At 38.5% G+C, this 26,054-nt stretch overlaps 1 protein-coding gene and 1 long non-coding RNA gene across 2 annotated transcripts in view; one reads left to right on the forward strand and one right to left on the reverse strand.

Moving 5' to 3' along the window:
• Positions 1–9,257, reverse strand: part of srrm4 (serine/arginine repetitive matrix 4) — a 53,972-nt gene extending 44,715 nt beyond the window's left edge. Inside the window, exon 1 of the mRNA XM_039659623.2 lies at positions 8,426–9,257. Coding sequence (XP_039515557.2) covers positions 8,426–8,556 — 131 coding nt within the window. The 5' untranslated portion in view covers positions 8,557–9,257. The remainder of the gene's footprint in view (positions 1–8,425) is intronic.
• A 1,477-nt stretch (positions 9,258–10,734) lies between these two features.
• LOC148981754 (uncharacterized) lies at positions 10,735–13,857 on the forward strand. Its single transcript, XR_016168373.1, has 5 exons — positions 10,735–11,037; positions 11,285–11,344; positions 12,678–12,747; positions 12,859–13,024; positions 13,725–13,857. It is a non-coding gene; the product is annotated as an uncharacterized LOC148981754 (long non-coding RNA).
• The last annotated feature ends 12,197 nt before the right edge of the window (positions 13,858–26,054 follow it).

Genomic DNA, 26,054 nt, shown 5'->3' on the forward strand with positions numbered 1-26,054 from the left:
GTGCAATAGCAGTTAAATGCATTATAATTTTGGAATTCTTTTTTCTTTACAATTGCTACGACACTGCACAAGCTGATTGGGTTACGATAATGAATAAAAGGGTAACTACAGTCTTAATTTAATATAATTTCACCCAGTCAATTCCAACCAGAGGAATGATCAATCTTTGAAAAAAAGCAACTCAATAAACTCAATTCCTTCTCAAAGCAAGCATGTCCAAACCTTTTGTCTTCAATGAAAATTAAAAAAAAACTTGCCAGAAGACTGTTGTAAAAAAAAGAAAGAAGAAATGAAAATAAGCTTGAATGATAGCAGGTTGATTTGAAAAGCAATTTGAGGTTTAAAGTGACACGCTTGTTTAAAAGTCTTGTTATAAGTCGCACCAGGTCAAAACTGAATTGCTGAGAAGACACAAGTTATTGTAACGGTCACCAGCTGGAGTGCCCTTGATACCCACCAGAAAGCACTCCAGATAAGACTATGTTTCACACAAACTACATTTCCCAGAACTCACTGCCCGGACTCATCATCACTGATCACATTCACCTGTACCTCATTCACTGATTGCATTCACCTGTGTCTCATCCTGTTAGTGTGTCTATATATACCTTGTGTTCACGTTCAGTGTTTGCGAAGTCTTGTTTAAGTGTTACACTGCATTTCTGAGCGTTTTCCGTGTTTGTTTTCTGGTTTTTGATGTTTGATTGTTCTTGGATTTTGATTACTGCTGCCTGCCCTGACCTCTGCCTGTTTCCCGGATTCCCACTGTGTATTCTCCATTGTCCTGTCTGCTTATCCTCGACCCTGCCTGTACGACTAATCTTAAATAAAGCTGCATTTGGATCTTCATCTCAACCCTCTTCTCAGAGCAGTTTCGTAACAGAAGACTTCGCCACACCGAGATCCAGCAGCCATGCCAACAAGAAGCCCAGACGTCCAGATCTTGCGTCTCCGTCAGGAGAATCGGTCCGTCGAGGACTATGTTTCTGAGTTCATTGAACTGGCCCATTTCGCCTCAATGAGCACAGAGTGTTTAATGATCTTTTTCCGAGGAGGACTCTCTGAACCACTCAGTTCACTCATGCCCTTACACAATCGTCACGGGACATTAGAGGTCTATATTAACCAGGCCCTTTTGCTAAGTGGTTCCTTGTTTACTGTGGGCGTTGTAGAGAAGGAGCTCCATGAACCTGTGGTATCTACTCAACCAGAGCTTCACGTTATGCCAGAGCGTCCTGCCGAGCCTGCGCTCACCTTCCAGCCAGAGTCTCGTCCCGCCGAGACAGCCCAGCCAGAGTCTCGTCCCGCCGAGACAGCCCAGCCAGAGTCTCGTCCCGCCGAGACAGCCCAGCCAGAGTCTCGTCCCGCCGAGACAGCCCAGCCAGAGTCTCGTCCCGCCGAGACGGCCCAGCCAGAGTCTCGTCCCGCCGAGACAGCCCAGCCAGAGTCTCGTCCCGCCGAGACAGCCCAGCCAGAGTCTCGTCCCGCCGAGACAGCCCAGCCAGAGTCTCGTCCCGCCGAGACAGCCCAGCCAGAGTCTCGTCCCGCCGAGACAGCCCAGCCTGAGTTCCATGTCAGCCCTGCCGAGTCTGAGCCTGTTCACGTCACTTCTGCCGAGCCAGAGACGCTCCACGTCACTTCTGCCGAGCCAGAGACGCTCCACGTCACTTCTGCCGAGCCAGAGACGCTCCACGTCACTTCTGCCGAGCCAGAGACGCTCCACGTCACTTCTGCCGAGCCAGAGACGCTCCACGTCACTTCTGCCGAGCCAGAGACGCTCCACGTCACTTCTGCCGAGCCAGAGACGCTCCACGTCACATCTGCCGAGCCAGAGACGCTCCACGTCACTTCTGCCGAGCCAGAGACGCTCCACGTCACTTCTGCCGAGCCAGAGACGCTCCACGTCACTTCTGCCGAGCCAGAGACGCTCCACGTCACTTCTGCCGAGCCAGAGACGCTCCACGTCACTTCTGCCGAGCCAGAGATGCTTCACGTCATTTCTGCCAAGCCAGTGTCTAAAGACAAGATGGCCGCCTCTAAGCCAGTGTCTAAAGACAAGATGGCTGATTCAGAGACTGTTCAAATCACTTCTGCTGATCCAGATTCTGTTCACGTCACCGCCTTCGAGCCAGTGTCTCCGGACAAGATGGCCGCCTCCGAGCCAGTGTCTCCGGACAAGATGGCCGCCTCCGAGCCAGTGTCTCCGGACAAGATGGCCGCCTCCGAGCCAGTGTCTCCGGACAAGATGGCTGCCTCCGAGCCAGTGTCTCCGGACAAGATGGCCTCCTCCGAGCTAGTGTCTCCGGACAAGATGGCCTCCTTCGAGCTAGTGTCTCCGGACAAGATGGCCTCCTCCAAGCTAGTGTCTCCGGACAAGATGGCCGATCCAGTGTCTCCGGACAAGATGGCCGATCCAGTGTCTCCGGACAAGATGGCCGATCCAGTGTCTCCGGACAAGATGGCCGATCCAGTGTCTGCTCCCGATCCAGTGTTTGTTTCTGTGTCTGTATCTGTCCTTGTGACCATTTCTGTTGTAGTGTCTGTTCCTGAGCCGGTGTCTGGTCCTGAGAGGTCTTCGCCGCCGTGGCCGCCCGAGGGGTCTTCGCCGCCGTGGCCGCCCGAGGGGTCTTCACCGTCGTGGCCGCCCGAGGGGTCTTCGTCGCCGTGGCCGCCAGAGGGGTCTTCGCCGCCGTGGCCGCCCGAGGGGTCTTCACCGCCGTGGCCACCAAAGGGGTCTCCACTGCCTTGGCCTCCCGCACAGCCAGCTCCGCCCTGGCCACCTCCACAGCCTGCTCCGACCTGGTCGCCTCCACAGCCAGCTCCGCCGCAGTCTCCAGGTCCTCTTCCGCTCCACGGGCCTGGCCCTCCATCCCGCCCACAGGTCCGCCTCTGCTCCACCTCCCTCCTGGACATTTTGAGGAGCGTCTGGAATCCGCTCCTTAAAGGGGGGGCTATGTAACGGTCACCAGCTGGAGTGCCCTTGATACCCACCAGAAAGCACTCCAGATAAGACTATGTTTCACACAAACTACATTTCCCAGAACTCACTGCCCGGACTCATCATCACTGATCACATTCACCTGTACCTCATTCACTGATTGCATTCACCTGTGTCTCATCCTGTTAGTGTGTCTATATATACCTTGTGTTCACGTTCAGTGTTTGCGAAGTCTTGTTTAAGTGTTACACTGCATTTCTGAGCGTTTTCCGTGTTTGTTTTCTGGTTTTTGATGTTTGATTGTTCTTGGATTTTGATTACTGCTGCCTGCCCTGACCTCTGCCTGTTTCCCGGATTCCCACTGTGTATTCTCCATTGTCCTGTCTGCTTATCCTCGACCCTGCCTGTACGACTAATCTTAAATAAAGCTGCATTTGGATCTTCATCTCAACCCTCTTCTCAGAGCAGTTTCGTAACAGTTATATTCTACTGTTATGTGAAATGTAATTTATACATTTCATTCTTACATTCAGAAATAATAGTAAAATAGCACTAAATAAAATTCAACATTTAAACACTTTAAAAATACGTACTATTTTATGTAACATTATTACAAAGTGTTAAACAAACATAAATTATAAACAACAATTAATATAAAAACTAAATGTATTTATTATATATTATATACATTTATTTAAAGCAAAACTAAAACTACTGGTGTATGGGTAATGTGATTTACAAATAAACTTGAGCTCACACACCTCTCTCATTCAGCACAAATCCAAATGAGTGTGCTTTTAATTGCATTATATAAGTCGCAGCATGTTTAAGATGATAAAAAAGCGCAACTTATATATTCCAGACAATACAATATAGAGTATAGTATAGTTATTTCTCTTCCTTCGACCCTAATCTCTTTATTCTTCTCCTCGTTAAACTAGCATCTGCTAGGGTAAAGGGTTCTCCCCCTTACCCTTTCTCCCATGGGCCATCTGCTTCCTAACCCACACAAACACACTTACACTCAGTCCAACTAAAACCCTCTGAATTTTTAATGAGGCTTGCCACTGAGAAGAACAGCTTGCGGGGCTGCAGTGGCCGGGGGCAGGACCCTCTGGCTGCACAAGAGTGAACTCCTCTCTCTAGCCTTGCCAGAAAACACTAGGTCTACAGAGGAGGATCAGCAACACTCTTTGTAATTGCCCTGCACTGTGGACCTCTTTAAAGCTCAGTGACACCATGAGAAAAGAGGCGGAATAAGAAAACGAAATATGCTCAATTAGGTGGGTTGGGTGTAAAACAGGACTAAGTGTACAGCGCAGTCTCATCCCAAGACGTCATTTAACTGACGTCTTGGGACGTCTTGTGACCATACGTCAACATTTTTAGGCCTTTTTAGGGTACCCTTAAACGTCGGTTAGATGACGTTATTGGATTCTAACCCTACCCCAGACCTAAACCTACCCCGTCACCTAACCGACGTTAAAGGTAAAGCGTCAGGCCCGGGACCGTCATGTAACCGACATTTAAGGGTACCCTAAAAAGGCGGATGTTGACGTATGGTCAAAAGACGTCAGTTATATGCAGGCACGTGCACACATAGACATCAAAGGGGGGTTGAGCACCTGCCCTTTTTATTCCTGGAGAAAAAGTGCCCTTTTTTCTGGGGTGATTTTTTTATTTTATTTTTTAAGAAAATACATATTACTATTTGCGCACAGTTTCCCTGTCAAACAAATATATTTAATGCATAGTGTATCTAAATATCAGGTCAGGAGTTCTGAAGCGCCGATCGGAGTAAACGCGTCACCTCTAGTGAGCTCACGCTTCCGTTTGGACTTTGAGCCGAGCGGATAAACAGTCCGTGAGGCGCGCGCTTCAAATGAGTTTCGTTGTGCTTTTGCTACATAAACATTATTGAACGTTTATCGAACTCTATATTGATATAGAGTATTGACAATTTTGACTCGAACTTGATATACTTTTATCGCGAAAAATAGTGATAATGAATGAATGAGCATATCAATTTAAGACGTGGCTAAATGTAATTTATGGAAAATCCGGACGTTTTTATGAATTTGTATGGCCTAAAATTCTTATTATTAAAGTTAATGACTTACATAGCTACATTAAGAGTCTTTCCCCTGAAGTGTAGAAATCTAAATTGGTGAATTTAGAAGAAATCTACAGATGCAAACAGAAACAAACTCGAAATGTGGATTTTGAAGGTTTTATTTGATGATGATACAGTTCTCCCTCAAATGTGAAGTCCATGTCACCATCAGGTGTATCAAATATGTACTTGATTGACACACTGTGGCATGGTTTTTTGCTGCTCTATAAACATATGAATACTAAGGAGATCATGATTTCTGTGTGAACTGATTATTTTGTAGACATCTTTTGAAAATTAAACAATTGTATGAGTTTGAGGAAGATAAAATTAATAAACTTTCTAAATATTTTTAAAAAAATATTAGAGTTGTTAATATATATATATATATATATATATACTTTTTTGTTTAAAAAAAGTAAAATAAATTTTTTAAAAATTATGAGAAGTGCCCTTTTTTCCACTTGAGCCCCTGCCCCTCAAAATGTCTGTGCACGTCCCTGGTTATATGACTTCTTGGGATGAGACTGTGTTAAAGTGTACGCATAGGTGACCAGCATTTTTCAGCTGACATAACCAATAATGATGTTTCTCCGGTCATGCAGCTGATACTACAAGCTAATGGGCCTTATGCTCTGTGATTTATTACTGCAAATCGAAAGTTATTTCATTTCTCAGGCATTTGAACATTTTAAAACGTGTGTCTTGACGCCTCAGTGCCTGGGGTAAACACTGTGAAGACGAACCTGAATGCTGAATTTGCAGATGGCACTGGTTAAATCAGCGACATTGGTTTGGTTGTAAATGTTGCTGTCGTTACCAGCCTTGTACACATCAACATCAACGTCAGGTGCGCCCTGAAGGGTGAGTAGCTTTATGAATATGTAAATATCCTCAGAGAGATAAACAGAGAAGAAGAGACTAATAATGAGATAGAGAGGAGAGGCTAGTGAAAGCTAAATTAACAATGACAATTCTAGTAACATTTGCAATATGGTCTCATTTGTTAACATTAGTTGCTAACCCCAACCGTAACCCTAATCTATTAACTAACATGAACTAACCATGACCAATACACGTCTTACAACATTTATTAATGTATTGTGTGTTCATGTTAGTTCACAGTACATTATTTAATGCTAGTGAATGCAAATTTTGATTTTAATAATAGTAAATGTTGAAATTAACATTAACTAAGATTAATAAATGCTATAAAATTGTGTTGATCATTGGTAGTTCATGTTAGCTTAAGTAGTTAACTGTTAACTAATAAAACCTTATTGTAAAGTGTTACCAAAATTTTTAATCTTATCATTATCTCTATCAAACTAATAACATTCTCACATTTCTGGGAGTTCAAAATCTTTTGACTAATTATTATTAATAATTGTTTACTTTTGCATACATTTTTATACAGCAGTGTTAATTTTGACAGCGAATTCTGATTTAGTTTTAGTCATAGTCTTTTGACAAAAGTGGCATTCAGTTTTATTCATATTTTAGTCATCTGAATTGTTTCACACAGCACAGACTACAGCCGACAGCAAACTATACGCCTGCGTGTATGAAATTAACTGTCTATATAAGCAGGTATCAATAGTCTATATTCATCATTTCAAAGGGAAAACAAAACAATAATATATAAGATATGCGAAACGGGCGACCGTCGGCTTGGACCGTCCCAGCCTTTATAACAACTTGCAACATTGTTAATTCTTTCAAGCATATATTTATTTGTATAAATTAAATGCAGATTATTCCTTATTAAAGCTATTACTGTTATTCAGTCAAAATCACTTAGTAATTTTTTTTGTGTTGTTTGATAAACATTAATGATGGACAGCGGCAGGTTTAATAGACTACTGTCACTTTAAGGCCGAATGCACGGATCCAATACACAGCAAAAAATACATCAACTAATATCCCTCCCTAACATTTGTCTTGTTTTTATTAATGGAGGAAAATGGCAATAGATTTCTGTCATAGTTTTTGTCATTCAAAACTGGTTTTTGATGTTGTTATTACCATATATATATATATATATATATATATATATAATGAAATTAAAACTGATTTGAAAAGAGGATTGAAGAGATTGTTCAACCAAAACTGAATTAACTTTCATTAAATGAACAACAAAAAAATCTTTTCACTCATTTTTCAAAATATATTTTGTGTTCCCCAAAAGAAAGTCATACAGGTTTGAAACAACATGAGGGTGAGTAAATGATGACAGAATTTTCGTTTCAACTTTAAAAATGTTTTGTCAGGTAACCTAAGAAATTCTATTCTAGTATTGTTATACAAGTCAATAATAATATGTAATTAATGCTGAATACATTGGTTGTACCATCAAAGTCTATTTCTGTTTCAGGTCCAGTCCAAAAAGGCTCTTAAAGTAATAATGCCACATTTAATTTTTCGTTTTTATAGAATACAGACAGCCAGAAAGCAGTAGGTTTGTGTCGAAATATTTTTACTAATGATACCAGTTATGTGCTAAGACTCCTATACTGCAGTATGAATATAAAGCTCATGCGAGTAGCAAAATTGTGATAGTTGATATACGACACTTTTTAATACGCAAGAAGTAGACAAAGCTCTGTGAAACCCCATGTTCCTGAGATGGGAGACTGCAAGATGGGTAAAACAGTACAACGATACACATAGGGAACAAGAGTGAATCATAAATCAGTTACGCACTCCTTACCAGCATAATGAGCGAGGAGTAGCCTAAGTCTTGATCCTGATTAACAGGAAAGGATGAAAAGGGAAGCAAACCTGGTTTCTTTGTTGCTAATTTTGCCTTTTTTCTCTATTCGACATGCTGCCATGCCTCCTAATTCATCGGTGAGGGAGAAGGTGCTGAGATCATCTTCATGTCCTAAGTAACCTAAGGGGCATGATGAAGGGCTCTACTCTGACTTGATTCATTAGGACTCTGTGTAGCCTCTCGCTTTGCTGTGCACTTGTGTGTGCACAAGTGAAACTGACTGGCCTCCAGTGAAGGACAGTCAATGATGAATGGAGAGCATAAGCAGAATTTACAATCACTGTTTGTGTGAAATGAAATGGGACAAAAAGGCAAAAGTTGCATGTACACAAGTGAGGGAAACCAAACGAGAGGAGACTTTTCCGAGATCCCAATCACAGAGACAACAAACTGCAACCAAATTTTCACTAATCTGAGAAATTAATATTGTATCTAGACGGAATAAATCAGTATAATCATTAGAATATAGCCTTGGGGCTGGTCTGTAACAATGTGATTGCTAAACATTATTTTAATTATCATTCGTGATAATTAAAAAAAAATGTTTAGTCAAGCTAAAGACTGAGAAAGGACACAGGAAGCCTCAGGCTAAACAACTCACTTTGTCACGGCTCTTCGTGCGGTGATGCTGGCGATGATGATGCTCTCGGGTCTCGGCATTGCCACGGCTTCGAACGTGCCCTTCCAGAACTTCTCAAAAAGCTGCTTTTCTCCCAGAAGTACACCGGTCATGGCGTGTCGATGTTCTGGGGGTGAATATCGAGAAGAACTGGGTCGGTTTTGTTCAGTAGTTTCAATGACTCCTCACACGGTCGGTTTGGTAACTGTGTGTAGGCGGCTGCACGAGGGAGCTGTCCAAGTTCTGAAACCAACGGATTGTTTGAAGAAATGCAGCTTCTTTTCTTAATGTTTCTGTTTTTTTCTAACGTGTTAAACGTTTTAACTTCTTCTGAGAGTCCGTTTTTACGTTTCCCCCATCAGTTCCATGACGACGGAACGGCGACCGTTTCAGCGGGCTTATTCTATTTATTGGCTCGGTGTCCTCTCTCGTGCTTCATTCCTCTCAGCGCTCGCGCTTCCCGCCTTCAAATCAATTTAAGAGTCTGAGCTCGCGACCTAAATCCTTTTTTGCGTTATAACTAATATCCATTTAACTCCTGGCAGCTAGAAATAAAAGTCCAGTGCCAGCGTGTCCATGTGTGTCTGTGTGTGGACGGAAGAGTTGTGACAGTCTCAGCTAACGGTGGCTCGTGCGCGTCGCGTTGTGAAGAACTCAGTTGATGGTGGCTGGTTTTTGTTGCGCGCACCTTGTGACGTTAAAGAAGAGGAGACTGGGGGGCTTTAGGTCATGGAGAGCGTGACCATCCCTCCCCGGTTGTTCTCTTTCTCTCTGACTTGAACAAAAGACTGTGCCTGTTGCCTTAATCAGCATAACAAAAGAGGCAGGGGTCGGCGCAGAGGCAGCAGACGGAGCATGTGTTGTAGGCTCAATACTTACGAGGCAAAGCATTTCCCCTCATCAGCCCTCAGGGGCCTCAGTGAAACCACCCCCTCCCTCTCACAGCAACCACCTGTCACTGAAACCCCACCTGCACCTGCAGACTGCACAGGTGATAGTAGAATAAACAAAAGAACAACCCTCCTCAAAAAGTGCTATGTACACTGCTCATATTTGTCTTTCAATTTGAATGACAAAGTCAAAAGTTTGGGAACACCAATTTTTATTATATAACTATATTGTCAAGTCATCAAAGCTAACAAGCATAAAAGTTGGAATCATGTATAGAAAATATTGACAAATAAAAATATAGGCCTACGTCTCAAAGGTTTTTAAGATCACGAGAAACAAAAACAAAATATGAGTAACGCTTTATTAAATCCGAACAAAACAATAACTTAACCATTTTTGTGTGTCCTAGGGGAATGAATACAGGTTTAATATTGTAAAACAACTACTTAATTACTCAAATGATATACAACTCTGGCTTAAACTCAGAATCCTAATCCAAAAGTATGGCAACATGCTGTGAGAAGACTTGTGGTACAGTATGGAAAACTTGTCATTATTATAATAGGAGGTACAAACAGTATAGCTATTCAAAGCATGAAAATAAACCAAATGGGGGTAAAAATGACAAATTGCACGAAACCTTGCTTTATATTTGTGAATAAACCGTAAATTCATATTTTAATTTATTTGTTGAGTATGTATCTATTATACATCTGCATATGTATATTACAGGCCTATTTACTGTATACTCTTTAATGACTTTATGATAGCTATTATAAGTTAGTTGGTATAAAACTTTGACTTAAACTGAAAATCTTTACCCTTAATTAACATTATTTAAAGAAGGTAAATGATGAAATTTTTCATGGGATAAAAACGCGAAATTGAGTCCAAATGGGTTTCAGTCCAAAAGCCATGAAACGTTGATTTACAATATAAATTCATAGTTGAATTTAACTGTTAAGCATTTATCTGTAATACATCTGGATGTATATTTTATACTTACCATCATTAATAACTTAATGATAGCTAAAGTATCAGTACAATTAAGTTCACACATTTGACAAATTGATCAAAGTGTGATAATGAGTGACATGAATTAAGGGACATATGAAAAGAGAGTACGCTGAAAGAAATACGATGACATTCAAATATGAAAGCATCTTAGCACTCATCATAAGCATAATAAGTGTGAAGACAGGCTGATATCCTAAATGCCATTCATTAGTTCTGCTTATTTTAACAACTAACATGAAACTCCATGTGCATTGCCACCATTCACTTGACTTGATTATAAAAGAGAATCAGACTATGATGTGAATGAGGATTAAGCTTGGCACGCTTCAGTTGAACCAAATTCAAAGATTAGTCCATCTTAACAACCCACACTGTAAAAAATTGCTGTAGATTCTACAGCAAAATTCTACAGAAATTTATTGTTTTATCATTTTACAAGTTATTACTGTAATTCGCAATGCATTATGGGTCAAAATGAGTATTACAGTTGTTTACTGTATATTTCCCTGTCAACTGTAAATTGATTTACAGGTAAGAGGTGTTTTCACTGTAGTTCATACGTTTTACAACAATTTACTGTGACGTGGCATTATGGGATTGCGCGGGCTGAATACATTTGAAATCTGGTGGACTGGAGCAGGGCAGGATCGAGTTGAAGATAAAAGGCACTATTTACTCAATTTTTGGTAAGTTAACTTAAATTTACGTCCATAAATATTTACAATCTAATGTATTACTTAATGAGCGATTCATATTTTGAACAGAATTCATAACATCGGCATGTCATATCATGCAATTATTGATCGACTTGTTAACAACTGCGTGTTATCAGGACATTTAGTGTGATGTAAAAGTGTTTGATTCCTATATTTTCCATCGAAACGTTACGTTTATTTAGTAAAGCAATGTGTAATTTTAAATTTCTTGTTTCAGGCGAGGCAATCGCGACGGCGCGCGCTCAGTGGTGAGGCGATCTGAACTTACAAGCACAAGGTAAAACTATCTTACATGTTATGGACGAATGCTGCCGTTTGTTACAGTTTTATTTGAATTTGCTCTCAAGAGAGTATTTTAGAGCATTGCAGTTTGCAAGACGACAGATCGGATCCACTTAAGTCTTGGTGAGAGTTAGCTTTCTTGACGAAAACATTGGAATAGGCTATATTAACATCGTTGGATGCTGCTATTTTCTCATTTATTTTACCAGTTTTGATTTCGTTTGATTTCGATTTTCGTATGAGAGCATGTAAAACCAGTGTTTAATAAAGGCCTGCATCATAACTATTTAACGCAAATCAATTTGCAGCGCACAATAGGTGCGTTCCATTCGACCGTAAGTGGACTGCGAAGTGGACTTCACAGGGTATTTAGCCATCTTAAGTGAGATTCCATTTGAAAGGGAACGAACATTTTCAGTTCGAAGGGCACTGCAAACGGCATAGGGAATAAGTGAACATTGGTACATCACTTCACAGGAAGTCAGTGAAGTCCACTTCAACTGATATACCGTGTTCAGGGAGTAGGGAGCAGTGAACACTGCGTAGGGACCCTGTCGAATGGAACGCACCTAATGATAGTAACAGGCCTATGCCTGTTCGTCATGCTCTCCAGAGAGTATTTTTTTCGAGCATTTGCAGTTTGGAAAACAAGGCATTCTGAAGTGCTGTTGAGACAGAACGTAAATACGCACGTGCAGTTAGCTTTGCTGATGAAAACATTAGAATATGATTTTAACATCGTTGCATGATGCTGCTATTTTATCATTTATTTAACTAGTTTGGATTTATTATTGAGAGCAAGTAAACCCAGTGTTTAACAAATCCCTGCGTCATAACTAAATTCAAAATGACTGGCAAAAGATTTGAAAGTTAATTTTATTTTCTGTTCAAAGTTCCCATATTTATCGTTTTCTTAATATAACTTGAACCTAAATCTAAATGAGAAATGTATCACTGTAAATTGTCAATATGATAGCAATATCATTGTAGGTCACATTAATGTTCTAAACTGCTGTTTTACCTGTGGTGTAACGTTACCTGACTTTTCACGTGCATTTAAAAATGTGCAGCTTTTAAGTTTCATTTATAGAGACCATACAGGTTATCAGAAGTCTTGTAAAGGTGCTAGATTTGACCAGACACAACACTGATTTGCAAGATTGGATACCATCATTTCACATGCATGTACAACTCTAAATTACTTAATTAGGCATTTTAAAATGCCATATTGATGAGGGCTGGGAAATCTGTCTGTACTGCATTTACTGCATATACTGCACTTAATTACATTACATTTTTTTTCCTTTTATTATTTTTTTTTATTGTAGATGTCAGCAACAGCAGCTGAAGTGGAAAAAAGTTCTACACTTCCAGACTCTCTGAGACTGATTGTCTTAGGTAATGTATGTTCCAGAATCTTTAAATTACTTAATACATTTTGCCTGTTGTATTTAAGCATACATTTTTATAAACTGTTTTCTTTTTTCTCTTCATTTGTTTTATTTTTAGGTGAAATTCTCACTGCAACCCAGTGGATGCTGAGTATTGAGGGTCAAGTGGTTCTGAATCAACACCCCAATTTCATGGCTGAATTTGCTGCTTTGTTTGCAACTTACTACAACTTTAATCTGGTGTACCAGCACGAGGCATCCTGCACACTTGAATTTGTTCAAAGGTAACAGATTACTGAAATATAAATTTGTATATGTTAAAGGATTAGTTCATCTAAAAATTAATGTTAGTTTACCTGTCATTAATTAACTACTGGCCTTTGTTCATTTTCGGAACACAAATTAAGATATTTTTGATGAAATCTTACAGGGTTTCTGAACCACACATAGGCCACAAAATCATTGCAACTTCCAAGGTCCAGAAAAGCAGTTAAGACAATGTTAAAATATACCATGTGACTACACTGGATCAACCTTAATGTTATGAAGCCACAAAATCTCTTCTCTTCTGTGTCAATCTCTGACGCTGTAGTAAACAGTGCATCACTTCCAGGTTCTACGTTAGAACAAAAAGTATTCTCATCACTTTATAACATTGAGGTTGATCCACTGAAGTTACATGGAGTACTTTAATGAGGTTTTCACTACCTTTCTGGGCCCCGGACGTTGTAATGACGTTGTGGTCTATGTGTGGTTCAGATACCTCTTTGATTTCATCAAACACATCTTAATGTGTGTTCCTGAAAATGAATGAAGGTCAGTAGTGACAGATTAACGAGTAATTAATTACAGAAATGTCATTTTGTGGTGAACAAATCCTTTTTAGTAGTGCAAATAATGCTTATTGTAAAGTGGTATATTTTCATAAGTCTGCACATGATCCTAAAGCTTCTGCTTGTATTTTTCTGACTGATTTTTGAGCAGATGTTTACCAAGAACATCAATGAAAGTGGAAAGACCTCAGAGAAGAGGAACAACACAGTCAATCCTCATGTGTCTACTCTTCTCATTAGGCTACCCTGTGGACCTTGAGTGGTTAAGCATGTGAGTTGTCAAATGTATATATGAAACAAAAAACTGAGATGTCTATAATTACACAAAATGTAAAAAAGTACTTTGAAACAAAAATAATAGTAATAATAATAGAAAAGCAGAAATTTGAGTTAACAAGAGATGCGAGTTAACAATTTTGCCATTCTGTTGTTTGAGCTTAAAGGGATAGTTTACTTTGAAATTAATTTTTGATATGTTTTATCTTACCTCAAGGGCATCCAAGATGTAGGTGTCTTTGTTTCCACAGTATTTTCAATTTTGACATTTTTCAGTCAAACCGTTGTTGTCCATCAGTCATACACTGGAGGCTAAGGGGGTCCACCAAAAAGCATGCACAGAGAAGTCAAAATTAAACATGATTTAATGACTCGTAAATGTAAGTAAACATTGATGGCCTAAGACCCGAAACGAGCTGTTTTTGTGAGAAAACGAACAGTATTTATATCGTTTTTACCTCGTGTAATCACAGTGACGTCCAAGTGACCTGAATCAGTTGTTCAATGTCCAACTGAACCGAACTGAATCAGTTCAATGTTACGTCGGAAGTGATCGCTTGCGTGTGACGTCACTCAATATTTACACGGAGATTTCGGAAGTTTTACCTTTTACTAAACATATTTAGATATACCGAAATCGTCTTCCATTGCGGTTTCCCGTACATCTAAATATGTTTAGTGAAAGGTAAAACTTCCGAAATCTCTGTATAAACCAAGGGGGTAATCCATCGACCGGAAGTTGAAGCCTCGCGGGAGCTGACATCTTGTAGCAGAACTTCACTTGCGTTAGCATTCCCATTGACTCCCATTCGTGTTGGCGTCACTTTGACAGTGAATAACTTTACATCTGAGGCGTTTGAAGACCCCATTTGTCCTTTATTTATTTCTAAAGAAACACGACAATGTATAAATAGCTCCATTACCTTGTAGCTTATGTTATGTTATGTTATGCAGTTTTAGTGAAAGTAGGCTAACGATTGCGTCATACCCACGCAACTCTCTGTCGCACAGGAAAGAGATTACCGTATGTACAGGAGGAGAAGCTCGCGCCCAATCGGGGAAACGTGGAGGCAAAAAGACAAAATAATTAATCAGAATACCTAGCAAAAGTGTCTCCTGCTCCACTTCCAGCGCATGCGCAGACCGAAGCACCCGTGCCGGCAGATCATTTTGTCATGGCTATGATTACAAGAGGTAAAAACTATATAAATCCTGTTCGTTTTCTCACACAAACCGCTCGTTTCGTGTCTTAGGCCATCAATGTGTACTTGCATGTACGAGTCATTAAATCATGTTTAATTTGGACTTCTGTGCTGCTCTTTGGTGGACCCCCTTAGCCTCCAGTGTATGACTGACAGACAACAACGGTTTGACCAAAAAATTTCAAAATTGAAAATGCTGTGGAAACAAAGACACCTACATCTTGGATCCCCTTGAGGTAAGATAAAACATATCAAAAATTAATTTCAAAGTGAACTATCACCCAAAAATGGAAAATCATTCACCATTTCCTCACCCCCATGTTGTTAAAAACCTGTATGAGTTTCTTTCTTCTGCTGAACTTAGTAAATGGCTACCACCAACTGTTTGATTACCAACATTCTTCAAAATATCTTTCAATTGTCTGGTTACCAAAATTCTTTAAGATATCATCTTTTGTGTTCAACAAAGAAAGAAACTCATACAGATTTGGAACAACTTGAGGGTGAGTAAATGATGACAGAATTTTCATTTTTGGATGAACTATCCCTTTAACTTTTATTGAACCCAGAATCTTGGTGTTAAGCCTTATTTGTAGTTATTTTGTGACTGATTTTGAAAAGATTTTCTGTACTTGAAAAAGTAAAATTGTTGTTACCAGTCTTGTAGTAATTTGCTGATTATTTTAATAAATATTTTTCTACAACAGCTTTGACTTTGTGTTTGTTTTTTTAAATGTTTATTTTAATGCATCTACATCAATATAATGGTAAATAATAGAGTACAGTTTACTGTTAAAATGATTCTTTTCAGCTTTTTAAATGTTAAACTATTACAGCATCTACTTGAATTTTGGGGGTATTTACAGGATTTTATTGGCAACTTTATTGCCAGGTAAATACTGTACTTTAGTGAAATTACAAAATATTGCTGTAAAATAAAATACAGGTTTAATTCAATGTTACTGTAAAAAACCCTATAAATTACTGTATACCTATAAATTTCATATACAACAATTAACTGTAAATTGCTTTACAGTATAACACTGTAATCAATTTTACAGCAATGTCCAACATTTTTACAGGATTTTATTGGCAACTTTTTTGCCAGTAAATTCCTGTAAATTCTACAGGAAATTTTTTACAGTGCATATGTTGTGTTTAATCTGCTTTTTTCAACAAGCCTATGAGCAGATATCAAGCAGTTTTCTTTTTTCCCCATTTATCCAATTACAGTTGATTTTAAGTACTTAGTTATTAGCTTATTTCTGTGTAAAATGAGAATATATATTATACTAAATATTGTCAAATGGCAAAAACAATGTTAGAGAGATAGAGAGATCTCAGCATTTCAAAAATAGAAAAAGTACAATCAAGGTCCGATGTGAGTCGTCTTAAAAAAAATGTTTGTTTTTTTCATTAAATTACTTGACATCTCATCATATTTTTCTTTTTCATATTAAGAGGCATGGAGTTTTGGCTGTCAAAGCATCTCTATTTCCTCCCTGCTATCATGTCCATTAGAGAAGCCTGGCTCTATTCCTGTCAGCACATGAAACGGAATTGTGGGTAACTGCTCAATCCCGTCAGCTTTTGTTTAATTCCAGTAGTCAACATGTCAAGAGATGGGACACTCCATACACAGTAAGGGGACAGATCATCACTGACAGAAACAAACTAGCATGAAACATCATTCTGGATGCAAACTGTCACGGTAGGATTTTGTTTCATATTTAATTTCCTTTGAGTGCATTCCTGCATGAAATATACAAATGCAAATTCATTTTGATAAATTTTGTACCGATTACTAAGAGAATGGACTGTCATCTCTAGAGGGGGAAATAACTCTTTTGTTACTCATTACTAATTGCATGTTGTAAATCGATTTGAAACTCAAATGTAGCCATATTAATTTGATTTTTGAAAAGTGGAAAACTTGAAAATGTAGGTTTAGGACGAAAAGAAAATATAATCTCTCACTAATTCGTGCCTTTACACATTCCAATATGTAATTGAAAATACTCAAAAATAGCATAAGTTTAATGTAAATCAGATTTGATGGTGCTACTCACATACATGAATGATTAAATCATAGTGGGCAAAAACAGCATAACCAGCTGCAGTGTCCTAAGCATGGTCTTCAATTACACATCACATGATTCACATTCACACACACAAACGTATCTCCACAGCTTGATTTATATAAGGACAAATCATCTGGAATCAACAGCCCAGTGATCTCTATCACTGATCAAATTAAATTGTAGCTAAAGGCAATCAGTTAATGAACCAGCAGTCTTGAAGCTCATTCTGTGTATTTGTGTGTGTGAATGCCACTGGATGACTTTGCATTGAAGCGAATTAGCTCTAAAGAAATATCAATGATCAATCATAAATTGCCATAATATGATTATGAATTGGCTCAGATTCACATATGATTATGAATATTTGGATCTTATTATAGTAAAATTCATATTACAATCAATCCTGTTTGTCCCGTGAACACTTAATGTTAATTGTTTAGTTGTTAATATCCGGGGGAGGGAATGTCTTTCTTACTATACAGTACTGCAAAGAGCCTGTAGTCAAAATCTAATTCGTAAAATTAACTTTGTTGCAAGCAGAGAATCAGAACCAAACAAGTTTTATTAACTCAAATAACTAAACAAAAGACACATACATGCTGAATGAAACGGAAGCAAGAAAACATCCAGTTAAAGGAGAACTCCGGTCAATTTTAACATTGAGCTCATTTTTTTGTACATTTGGAGTGCTGTCAGTACAACAAAAAAAGACAAAAATCGGTGTTGCCTACACTGTGTAATCGTCTTTGTAAAATTCGCACCCTGTTGACTTCAATGGGGTATGTTCTAAACCTGCTTTTAGCCTCTTAACATCCTTGAATTGTCATTACGAGTGCACAGCCATGTGAGTGGTGTTATTAAGAGTGACCACGGTCAATCTGACTGCAGTAGATGTGAAAGATATGAATAAAAATGATGTTAATTCAGCCTAAAACAGCCATTCCTGTTTTCGGTCGATCCTGCTGTTTTTAAATCATTTAATTTGTCTTTTATTGCCCAGATTTCTCATTTTAAACCAACATTTTAATAGAACTTGAACAGGATGGATTTATATGTTCAGAAAAGTGTTGTTGTATACAAAACAAAATAAAATGTTCACAGAAAAATTTAAAGTGTGAAAAGTTGTCAATAAAAGAAATTTTTGTGACAAAAACAGTGTCTTCATTTCACAGTACACAAAATGTATGCAGTAATCCCTATTACAGTAGTAAAATATGTGTGGTGATGAAACAGTACTTTGATTGTTACTGTAAAAACGTATACAGTAGTTTTTAAAGTTGATGTTATTAAATTTACAGTAAGCATACTGTGAAATGAACTACAGCAACTTACTAGCTAATTGCTGCCAGCAAGTTACTGTAAATTTCACAGTTGTCTTTTTACAGTGCACAGTAGTCGATTGTCGATCTCACGTGCACGATCATTAGTGAATATCATCTCAAGCGCCCAAAGCACGGCGTCTTCAGCAGAGGCACTTTCAGCTGGCTAAAAACGCTTTGGTGGACACACGGCCTAAATGCATCTTTGCTGAATAAAAGTATTAATAAATCCTACTGACCACAAACTTTTAAACAGTAGTGCATAAATGCTCTAAAAATTGTTTCAATTAAGCTGTGCACTCAGACTGCTATGTTCATCGTTTCACTAAATACTCCTATAATCACTAGTAGACCACTAGTCAGACCTTTTGACCCCACAATATGCATTATACATAACCATCTATTTACATATGACGATAATTGTTTCAGGCAAATTCAATGATCAGTAGGTCCTTTAATTTTTCATTTGAACATTCTGATGCTGTTCTCTTCTACAAACATGTAAGAATAAACTTTTCTTTCGCCTTGTGTAAATGCTTGTTGCAGCAGTTCTTTTACCCATTTGACCAGTTTCAGCGGGTCACATTTCTCTCACTATGCGCAAAGCCAGCATTATAGCGCAAAAAAAATGTTATTAAATCATAAGTGGAAGCACTGATGCAAAACTTGCCTGATACATTTCAGCACAAGCAGGCAATGTCAGCTTCTGGCCATATTTGCAGACATAGGTTTTGTCATTAGAAAAAGGGCGTTTTTGCATTTATCCAGCTACAAACAGTTGTTATTTATGTAGCCTATGTCTGTAAAAAAGTCAAAGATTCAATTAGCTAAGTGCTGAATGTGATGTTAGATAGTAAGTGTTCCTAATGGATTGTGCGGTATATTGCGGATGATAACTACAGTTCTGGGCAGGCAAAAAAATCAGATAAGGATCATTAAGTTTTCATTGAGAAATATAAATGTCAGTCATTTTTTGTTGATGATCAAGACATGTCTTTCCACTCAGGCTGTGGCTGATTCCACTAGCATTTAATGAAGCCTACAGTTCAGAGCTAAAGATGTTTTCAAAGGTTACCTTCAAGTTAAATAATGCTCTACAGTTTTCACTTTGCATTTTAATATCAGCCGATTCATTTTAAGTTGCCACGTTACATTATTCGCCCTTTAACAGATCTATTCGTATTCAAAGCATCTTACACTATAGGGACAATCCTCTTGGAAAAACATGGAGTTTAAGTGCCTCGTTCAAGGGCACAAAGGTGTTAGCGCATGGATGACGCCACCTGGGACCTTTAATTACAACCTTTAGCTTAGCAGTCAAGATCTTCAACCACTCAGCTGCTCTATATTTTATGTCGCGGTGCTGGTAATTTCCTTTAAATTTTAAGTAGTCTGACACCATTCCTTAGTATTGTTTAACATCCTGCATAGTTGTATGCATAAGAGGTTTTTGATGGCTAGTTGAAGTAGTTCTTCTATCATTAACTCTCTGCAACGGCATCTAAGAGAGCAGTCATACAGGGCAAGGGTACAAGGGACACATCCATCCTCTCACATTAACTCACTGCCAGTCTTCTCTCACTTCAGGCTAGACCTTTCGAAACAGAGCTGCTGAGACATAGCCTGAGGCCGGGGCATAATGTTGATCAATAATGATAGTCGCCATTCCTAGTTAGGTTAATAGAAGCAGTAAATGGTTACTAAAGAGACAGCCTCTCCTACATGACAGGGTTGGGGTGCTATTTTAAGACTGTTGTTCTGTCTCTTAGTCACTCCCTTGTCAACAAGAGCACTTAAAGTCATCATTGAGGCGGCCGCTGAGGTTGTAGTAATGTGTGACATTTTTTATGTACTATATTATTCTGGTTTGTTTCTTCCAGTAAATTAGGCTGAATTAAGCGAAATTCTGTTACTGAACACGGTTGCTTCCATCTGTTTATTTATTCATTAACCAGTTTTCTGTTTATTAGACGGCGTGACACCTCTTTCAGTCACTGTTTTCTCTCCAGGCTGCATTTATGTAATATGCATAGATCACAGAATTACCGTAGTGGTTAAGCTGTTTTCCGCAAGTGACAGAAAAAATGTAAAACTATCATATTGCTGTACATATTACAGCAATTCTTCCTGCATACATGTAGCTGCTTTGAAATTATGCACATTGTGAAAAATTCAACTAATTCACTTGACCTGACATCCAAAACAATGGAGAAGTGGTTGTTTGTGGAGTAGTTACAGTATATCTGTCTCGGCACAAACAATATCTATTAAAGAGGCCATATTATGCCCTTTTACAAAGTCTTGATTTTGTTTTTGGGGTCTATTCAAATTGGTTTTTATGCTTGAATGTTCAAAAACATTATTTTTCAGATATTTTACATCATTGCTGCACCTTTCTTCCAAGTCTGTCAGAAACGCTCCGTTTAGTTCCCACTCATTCTGAAAAGCACAATGTGCTCTGATTGGTTAGCTTGACCAGTGTGCTGTGATTGGTAAATCCTTTTGAGGATGTTTCGAAAATGTCACACCCCTTACCATAACAACAAGTTTCAACACATTACTAACGGAACACAGCCTTCAAGGGACCCTCGTTGACGAGAGAATTATTTAAATAAGGAATATAGTGACATGTACGCACGCTATGCTCCTGGAAGAAAATGAAAGACTACAAATGAGGGGTTTCAGGGAGTTCAGAAACAGTGCTTACTGCTGATATAGAAAATAACTCCCTTTGGACTGTGGGTTTTTAAACTATGCAGACTTTTTTATGCTCAAACAGTAACGTTACACACTAACAAAATAAAATGTAAAAAAAAAAAAATTCTGTCCAGGCCACTGTTTGGTTATGTTTACACACAGCCCAGTCTCATCCCCAAGGCGTCATATAGGTGACGGTTTTGACATTGCGTCTACATCCGACACACATGACACCCTTTAGCATCAGTATGAGACGCAGATATAAATGGGCCAGAAGGCGCCTCCTAGTGGTCTAACCCTGACCCTACCCCAGACCTAAACCAGAGACTATTTATATAGAGACATGCCAATTCCTCAATCCTTACAACTATATAGGGAAAACCCGTAACACCAAAGATGGCGATTGTATGCACATGCCCCGCCCCACCCGCTGGAAAGCCAATCGTCTGCTTTTAACAGTCAAGCCGGGAAACAGTTAAGCCTATCGTCTGGTTCCACTTGCGCATACGCACAGTTGAGGTTTGCGACAGCAGTAAATATGTTACTGTTTGAAAAGGCGGCAGATTTGAAGTTAGTTGTGTAAATATCAGACATCCCAAGACTCCTGGAAGTTCTGGGAGTCTCCCGCTGACTGATAGCGGCTCCCTGGTGCCCGCAAATAGTTAAAATCTACCGGAATCTAGAGCGAGCGAGCAGTAGCGCACGCACGACAGAGAGCAAGAGAACCCTTGCCCATGCGCAGTAAAAGTATAACCTGTGGGGAAAAGGGCATTTTAAAGCTTATTTTGCAGCAGTCATCAAGCGATTTTTATCATATTTTACTGCTGATTCTAAACTAGCAGTTTTATGTCCCGGTGACCAGTGAAAGTGCAGTTCTGACTCTCTGCCCATTCATTTAGATAGGAACCTGGTCTTGTTAGTCCGAAATAGCTGCCCGAGTGGGGTGTCTTTCCTAAAAGGACTTTGCCAAAACCTACCCATAACCGAAGCCTGTTATATTGACGCTAAAGGGTGCCATGTGCGTCGGATTTAGACGCAATGTCAAAAGCGTCACCTATGACGCCCTAGGATGAGAATGTGTTGCAGCACAACAGCAGTTTCGAGCACTAAATGTGGTAATAATCATATGAAGTCTGGCAATCAAAAAGAGAAACAATTGCATTATATAGGCCAATTCGCACTGCACCTCGTCCGGTTTTGCCGGATCAGTCTGTTTACCCCTGTCGGAGTCTGTCGGAGCTTGTTTTCGCCAGCTGAATAAGCTGAAATTGCGTTTGTCAGTTTTGGAATTTGTCTAAAGAGAGACGCTCTGTATGTCGCTGTTGGTTTGTGTCTGTCAGTGCCGTGTGAATTGGCCTGTACACTAAAAAAAATAAATCATAAACCAAGTCATAATTGAATTCTAAAAATCAGTTTGTGCTATGTGAACAGATCCACAATGGACATAAATTTAACAATGCAACATAACTGCAGGTTATACTGTTGCTGTCAATCACTAATGTTAGGCCTACAGCCTCTCTCAGCTACAAGAAAGAGCAGAAAATAGGGCTATTGTGCAGCAATAACGCAAGCTAAATATGTTTGGGCAGAGGTAAGACAACACAAAATTTGTTTTTTTGTTTTCGTCAAGCAGTTTGGAATAAGTAATAAGCCCCCAAAATAAAAAAATAAAAAATCAAAGTCACATAAAAAAAAAAAAACAATATTGTTACAATATTTAGACATTACTCAAGAGCGAGAAAACTGAAATGTCATTGGTTACCCATCCATACAAGACGCCAAGGTTTGGCTGGTTGGCATGGTCCCCTAAATCCCTGCTGGCAGATTTTAACTACATCATTTGGCTTAAAAAACAATCTGTCTATTCTGAAGCCCAATATCTTAGAGGACTTTTAAAAGCATCAGTGCCATTCACATAGTGAAGGGTTTGGGACTATTCATGTTTTTGTAGCATCATCATCATACAATCAGTGTTGTCATGACAATTTTCCTGCATCTGTTAGGACAGAGCGATTAGTCACATGCCATTTACAAAGGACGAGAAGTTTTGATTTTAGTTTATCAGTGTTGATATTGTTAACTAAAACTAAAAATTGAGTACTTAAAGTAAAGCTTATATTAAGAATAAATATTATATATAAAAAAGAAATATACTAGAACTTACTATATCAAGTTATAACTTAATAGAACTTAATTAGTAAATGAATTAGTAATTAGAACTTAATATAGAAGAGAGAAAAAATAATTTTGAACTTTGATTAGAATCTCTCTGACACAGAAGGAGCAACTCACACACTCTCTCTCTCCACATGTTAAATGAGGATTCCAATTAACAGTGGAACAAAAACCAGACACTCTCAAAAATCACTGGTCTGTTAAAAGTTGCTTCAGAGCTGGTGTTAATAAGCTAGGAAAATCAATACTGTATCTAATACTGAAACCAAGCTGCCTATGATTGGTCTCACCAAACTTTTAACACTCAGACAGAAAGACACACAAAAACATGCATACAAATATGATTGTGGGTACAACAAAATAACACAACATAATTTCAAATGGATCAGTCTAATACTTTTATTCAGCACGTATGCACAAAATGAATCAAAGGGGGCAGTAAAGACTATTAAATAGTTTACAAAAAAAACTATTTCAAATATATGCTGTTTATTTCAGTATCACAGAGAAAAATGTATCACAGTTTTCACAAAAACATTAAGCAGCACAAATGTTTCCATTATTGATAATGATAAAAAATGTTTCTTGAGCATCCAGTCAGCATATTAGAATGATTTCTAAATGATCATGTGACACTGAAGACTTTAAAAGACATAGAATAGATAAAAAAACAAAAGAATCTTGGACTCAGCAGTCTCTTTTGACACAAGATGTGTGTCCAAGTTCTTAAGTATTATGATGTCATAATGCGGTTGCTATGCGATTAATGACATAGCGACTGCATGAATTATGATTCCATCATGCTGTTCATTTTAATTGCCTCTTGAATAACTGAGAGTTAGCTGACAGTTAATTACTGACTGACTGGATGGATGGATTGAAAAAAGAAAAAAAAAAAGATCAAGCCTGTTCATTAAGAATACCTGTACCACTAAAAGCATTACAACATGACATTTCTCTCTCCTGTTCTACAAACAAACTGCAAAAACTCCCCAGCCTACAGTTAGACGGTAACTGTAGCTTCACACCAACTTCATTGAATTAAAGCGCAATTGAATTCAAGGGCTGGGACAGGAGACTTGTTATTTTTACATTTACAAAGGCGATTCGATTTTGACAGAGTCTTGGGCTGCTATACTTTAAAGTGAATAGCAATCAAATAGAGGAGATATGTCTTTCTCAGGTAAGTGACCATCCTTGCCCAATTAAAGCAGTAGAACTGACACGGGCTCCTAGGGTGCAAGCACAGTTCACTCAATAAATATTGACTGTTATGTTCTAAGTCTCTCTCTCATTTCTACCCAGTCCAACTTTCTCTTTCTTTCACTCTTTTCCAATCAGTCTTACAGCTGCTTCAGTGACAAGTACACAACTTTGGTCATCTCCAGGGGATAAAACTCACCCCACTTGTGCTTGTTACACAAAGGAAAATGCATTTCTGTTTGTCTTGGAGAAAACGTGACTCAAGGCAACAGAAATAAAGTGAGCAATCTCTTTTTTTCTTCATATTTTTCATTTTGTCCTATTGAAAAGCAAACTGAAACAGAGAACTCATTGTGTTTTCTATCCCACTCCTCATTATTTCGAAGAGAGACGGAAATGACTTATTATTTTCCTTCAATACAAAAAGCAAGACAAAAGCACAATCTTAACTCAGTCTAAAGGAGCAAGACAAAAGCCTTTGTTTTCTATCTTAACAGAATAGAGAATAAAAAGCAACTTAAATGGTTAGTTCACCCAAAAATAAAAATTCTGTCATCTTTACTCACCTCATCCTCATGCCATTCCAAAACCTTAAGACTTTTAAAGCCTAAATCCCATCTGTTCATCATATAAAGTGACAGTGTGTCATCAGAAAATTTAGACTAAACCGCTCATTTCATATGGATTAGTTTTACAGCTCTTTGTTAACTTCTTTGAAGCATAGGTCTGTGTTGTGTAGGCACAGTTGTGTAGACCGTCACTGCTCAGATTTCATTAAAAATATCTTTTCAATAATTTGTCTTCCGAAGGTGAACAAAAGTCTTACGGGTCCACCAAGACCAAACCTTTGTACATTCAATATACATTAATACAATGTTTTAGAAAATATCCCGAAAATGACTGAAGCATAGTTTATCCGTTATATACATGCCAGGTAACTTTGTATGAGGAACAAAACGTAAGCAATTATTCACCGACAATCTTCCCTCCAGCAAGCAGTTAACTTGAGAAATATGGCATGTGGATTAAGTCAGTGAGCTGACTTTGAGAACTGAATCATTGCTTTTGAGCTGGTTCTTTTGGATTAAACATTTGACTTGGTTCACAAATCATTCATGAATCATCATCAGTTTAATTCATTGACTTAATGATCCAGTCACAAATGTTCTTGAATTAATACCATCATTGTTTGTAAAGCATATGGTAAATAGTGAATTTTCATTTTTGGGTGAAGTATTAATTTAAACCTGTTGCATAACAGATTGCAAGATAAGTGAAAAGGTCCTGGTATAAACTAGAGTAAGTGCAAAAACACACATCTAATAGGCATTTGCTTTTATTATTAATCATGCAATAAAACCATTCACCCTTCAAAGGAGAAATAAATAAGCTGTAAACATGTGCAAAGACCTGTGGAAAACAAATTACAACCTAAATTCATGGTGCTGGAACTTCACAGGAAGGGCATCACGCTTATCTGTGCAATGTGCATCTTAATTAGCAGTTCTGTCATTGTGAGCATCTTTGC

This window comes from Pimephales promelas, chromosome 4 (assembly GCF_988280905.1).
Source record: "Pimephales promelas chromosome 4, fPimPro1.hap1.1, whole genome shotgun sequence".
Classification (NCBI taxonomy): Eukaryota; Metazoa; Chordata; class Actinopteri; order Cypriniformes; family Leuciscidae; genus Pimephales; species Pimephales promelas.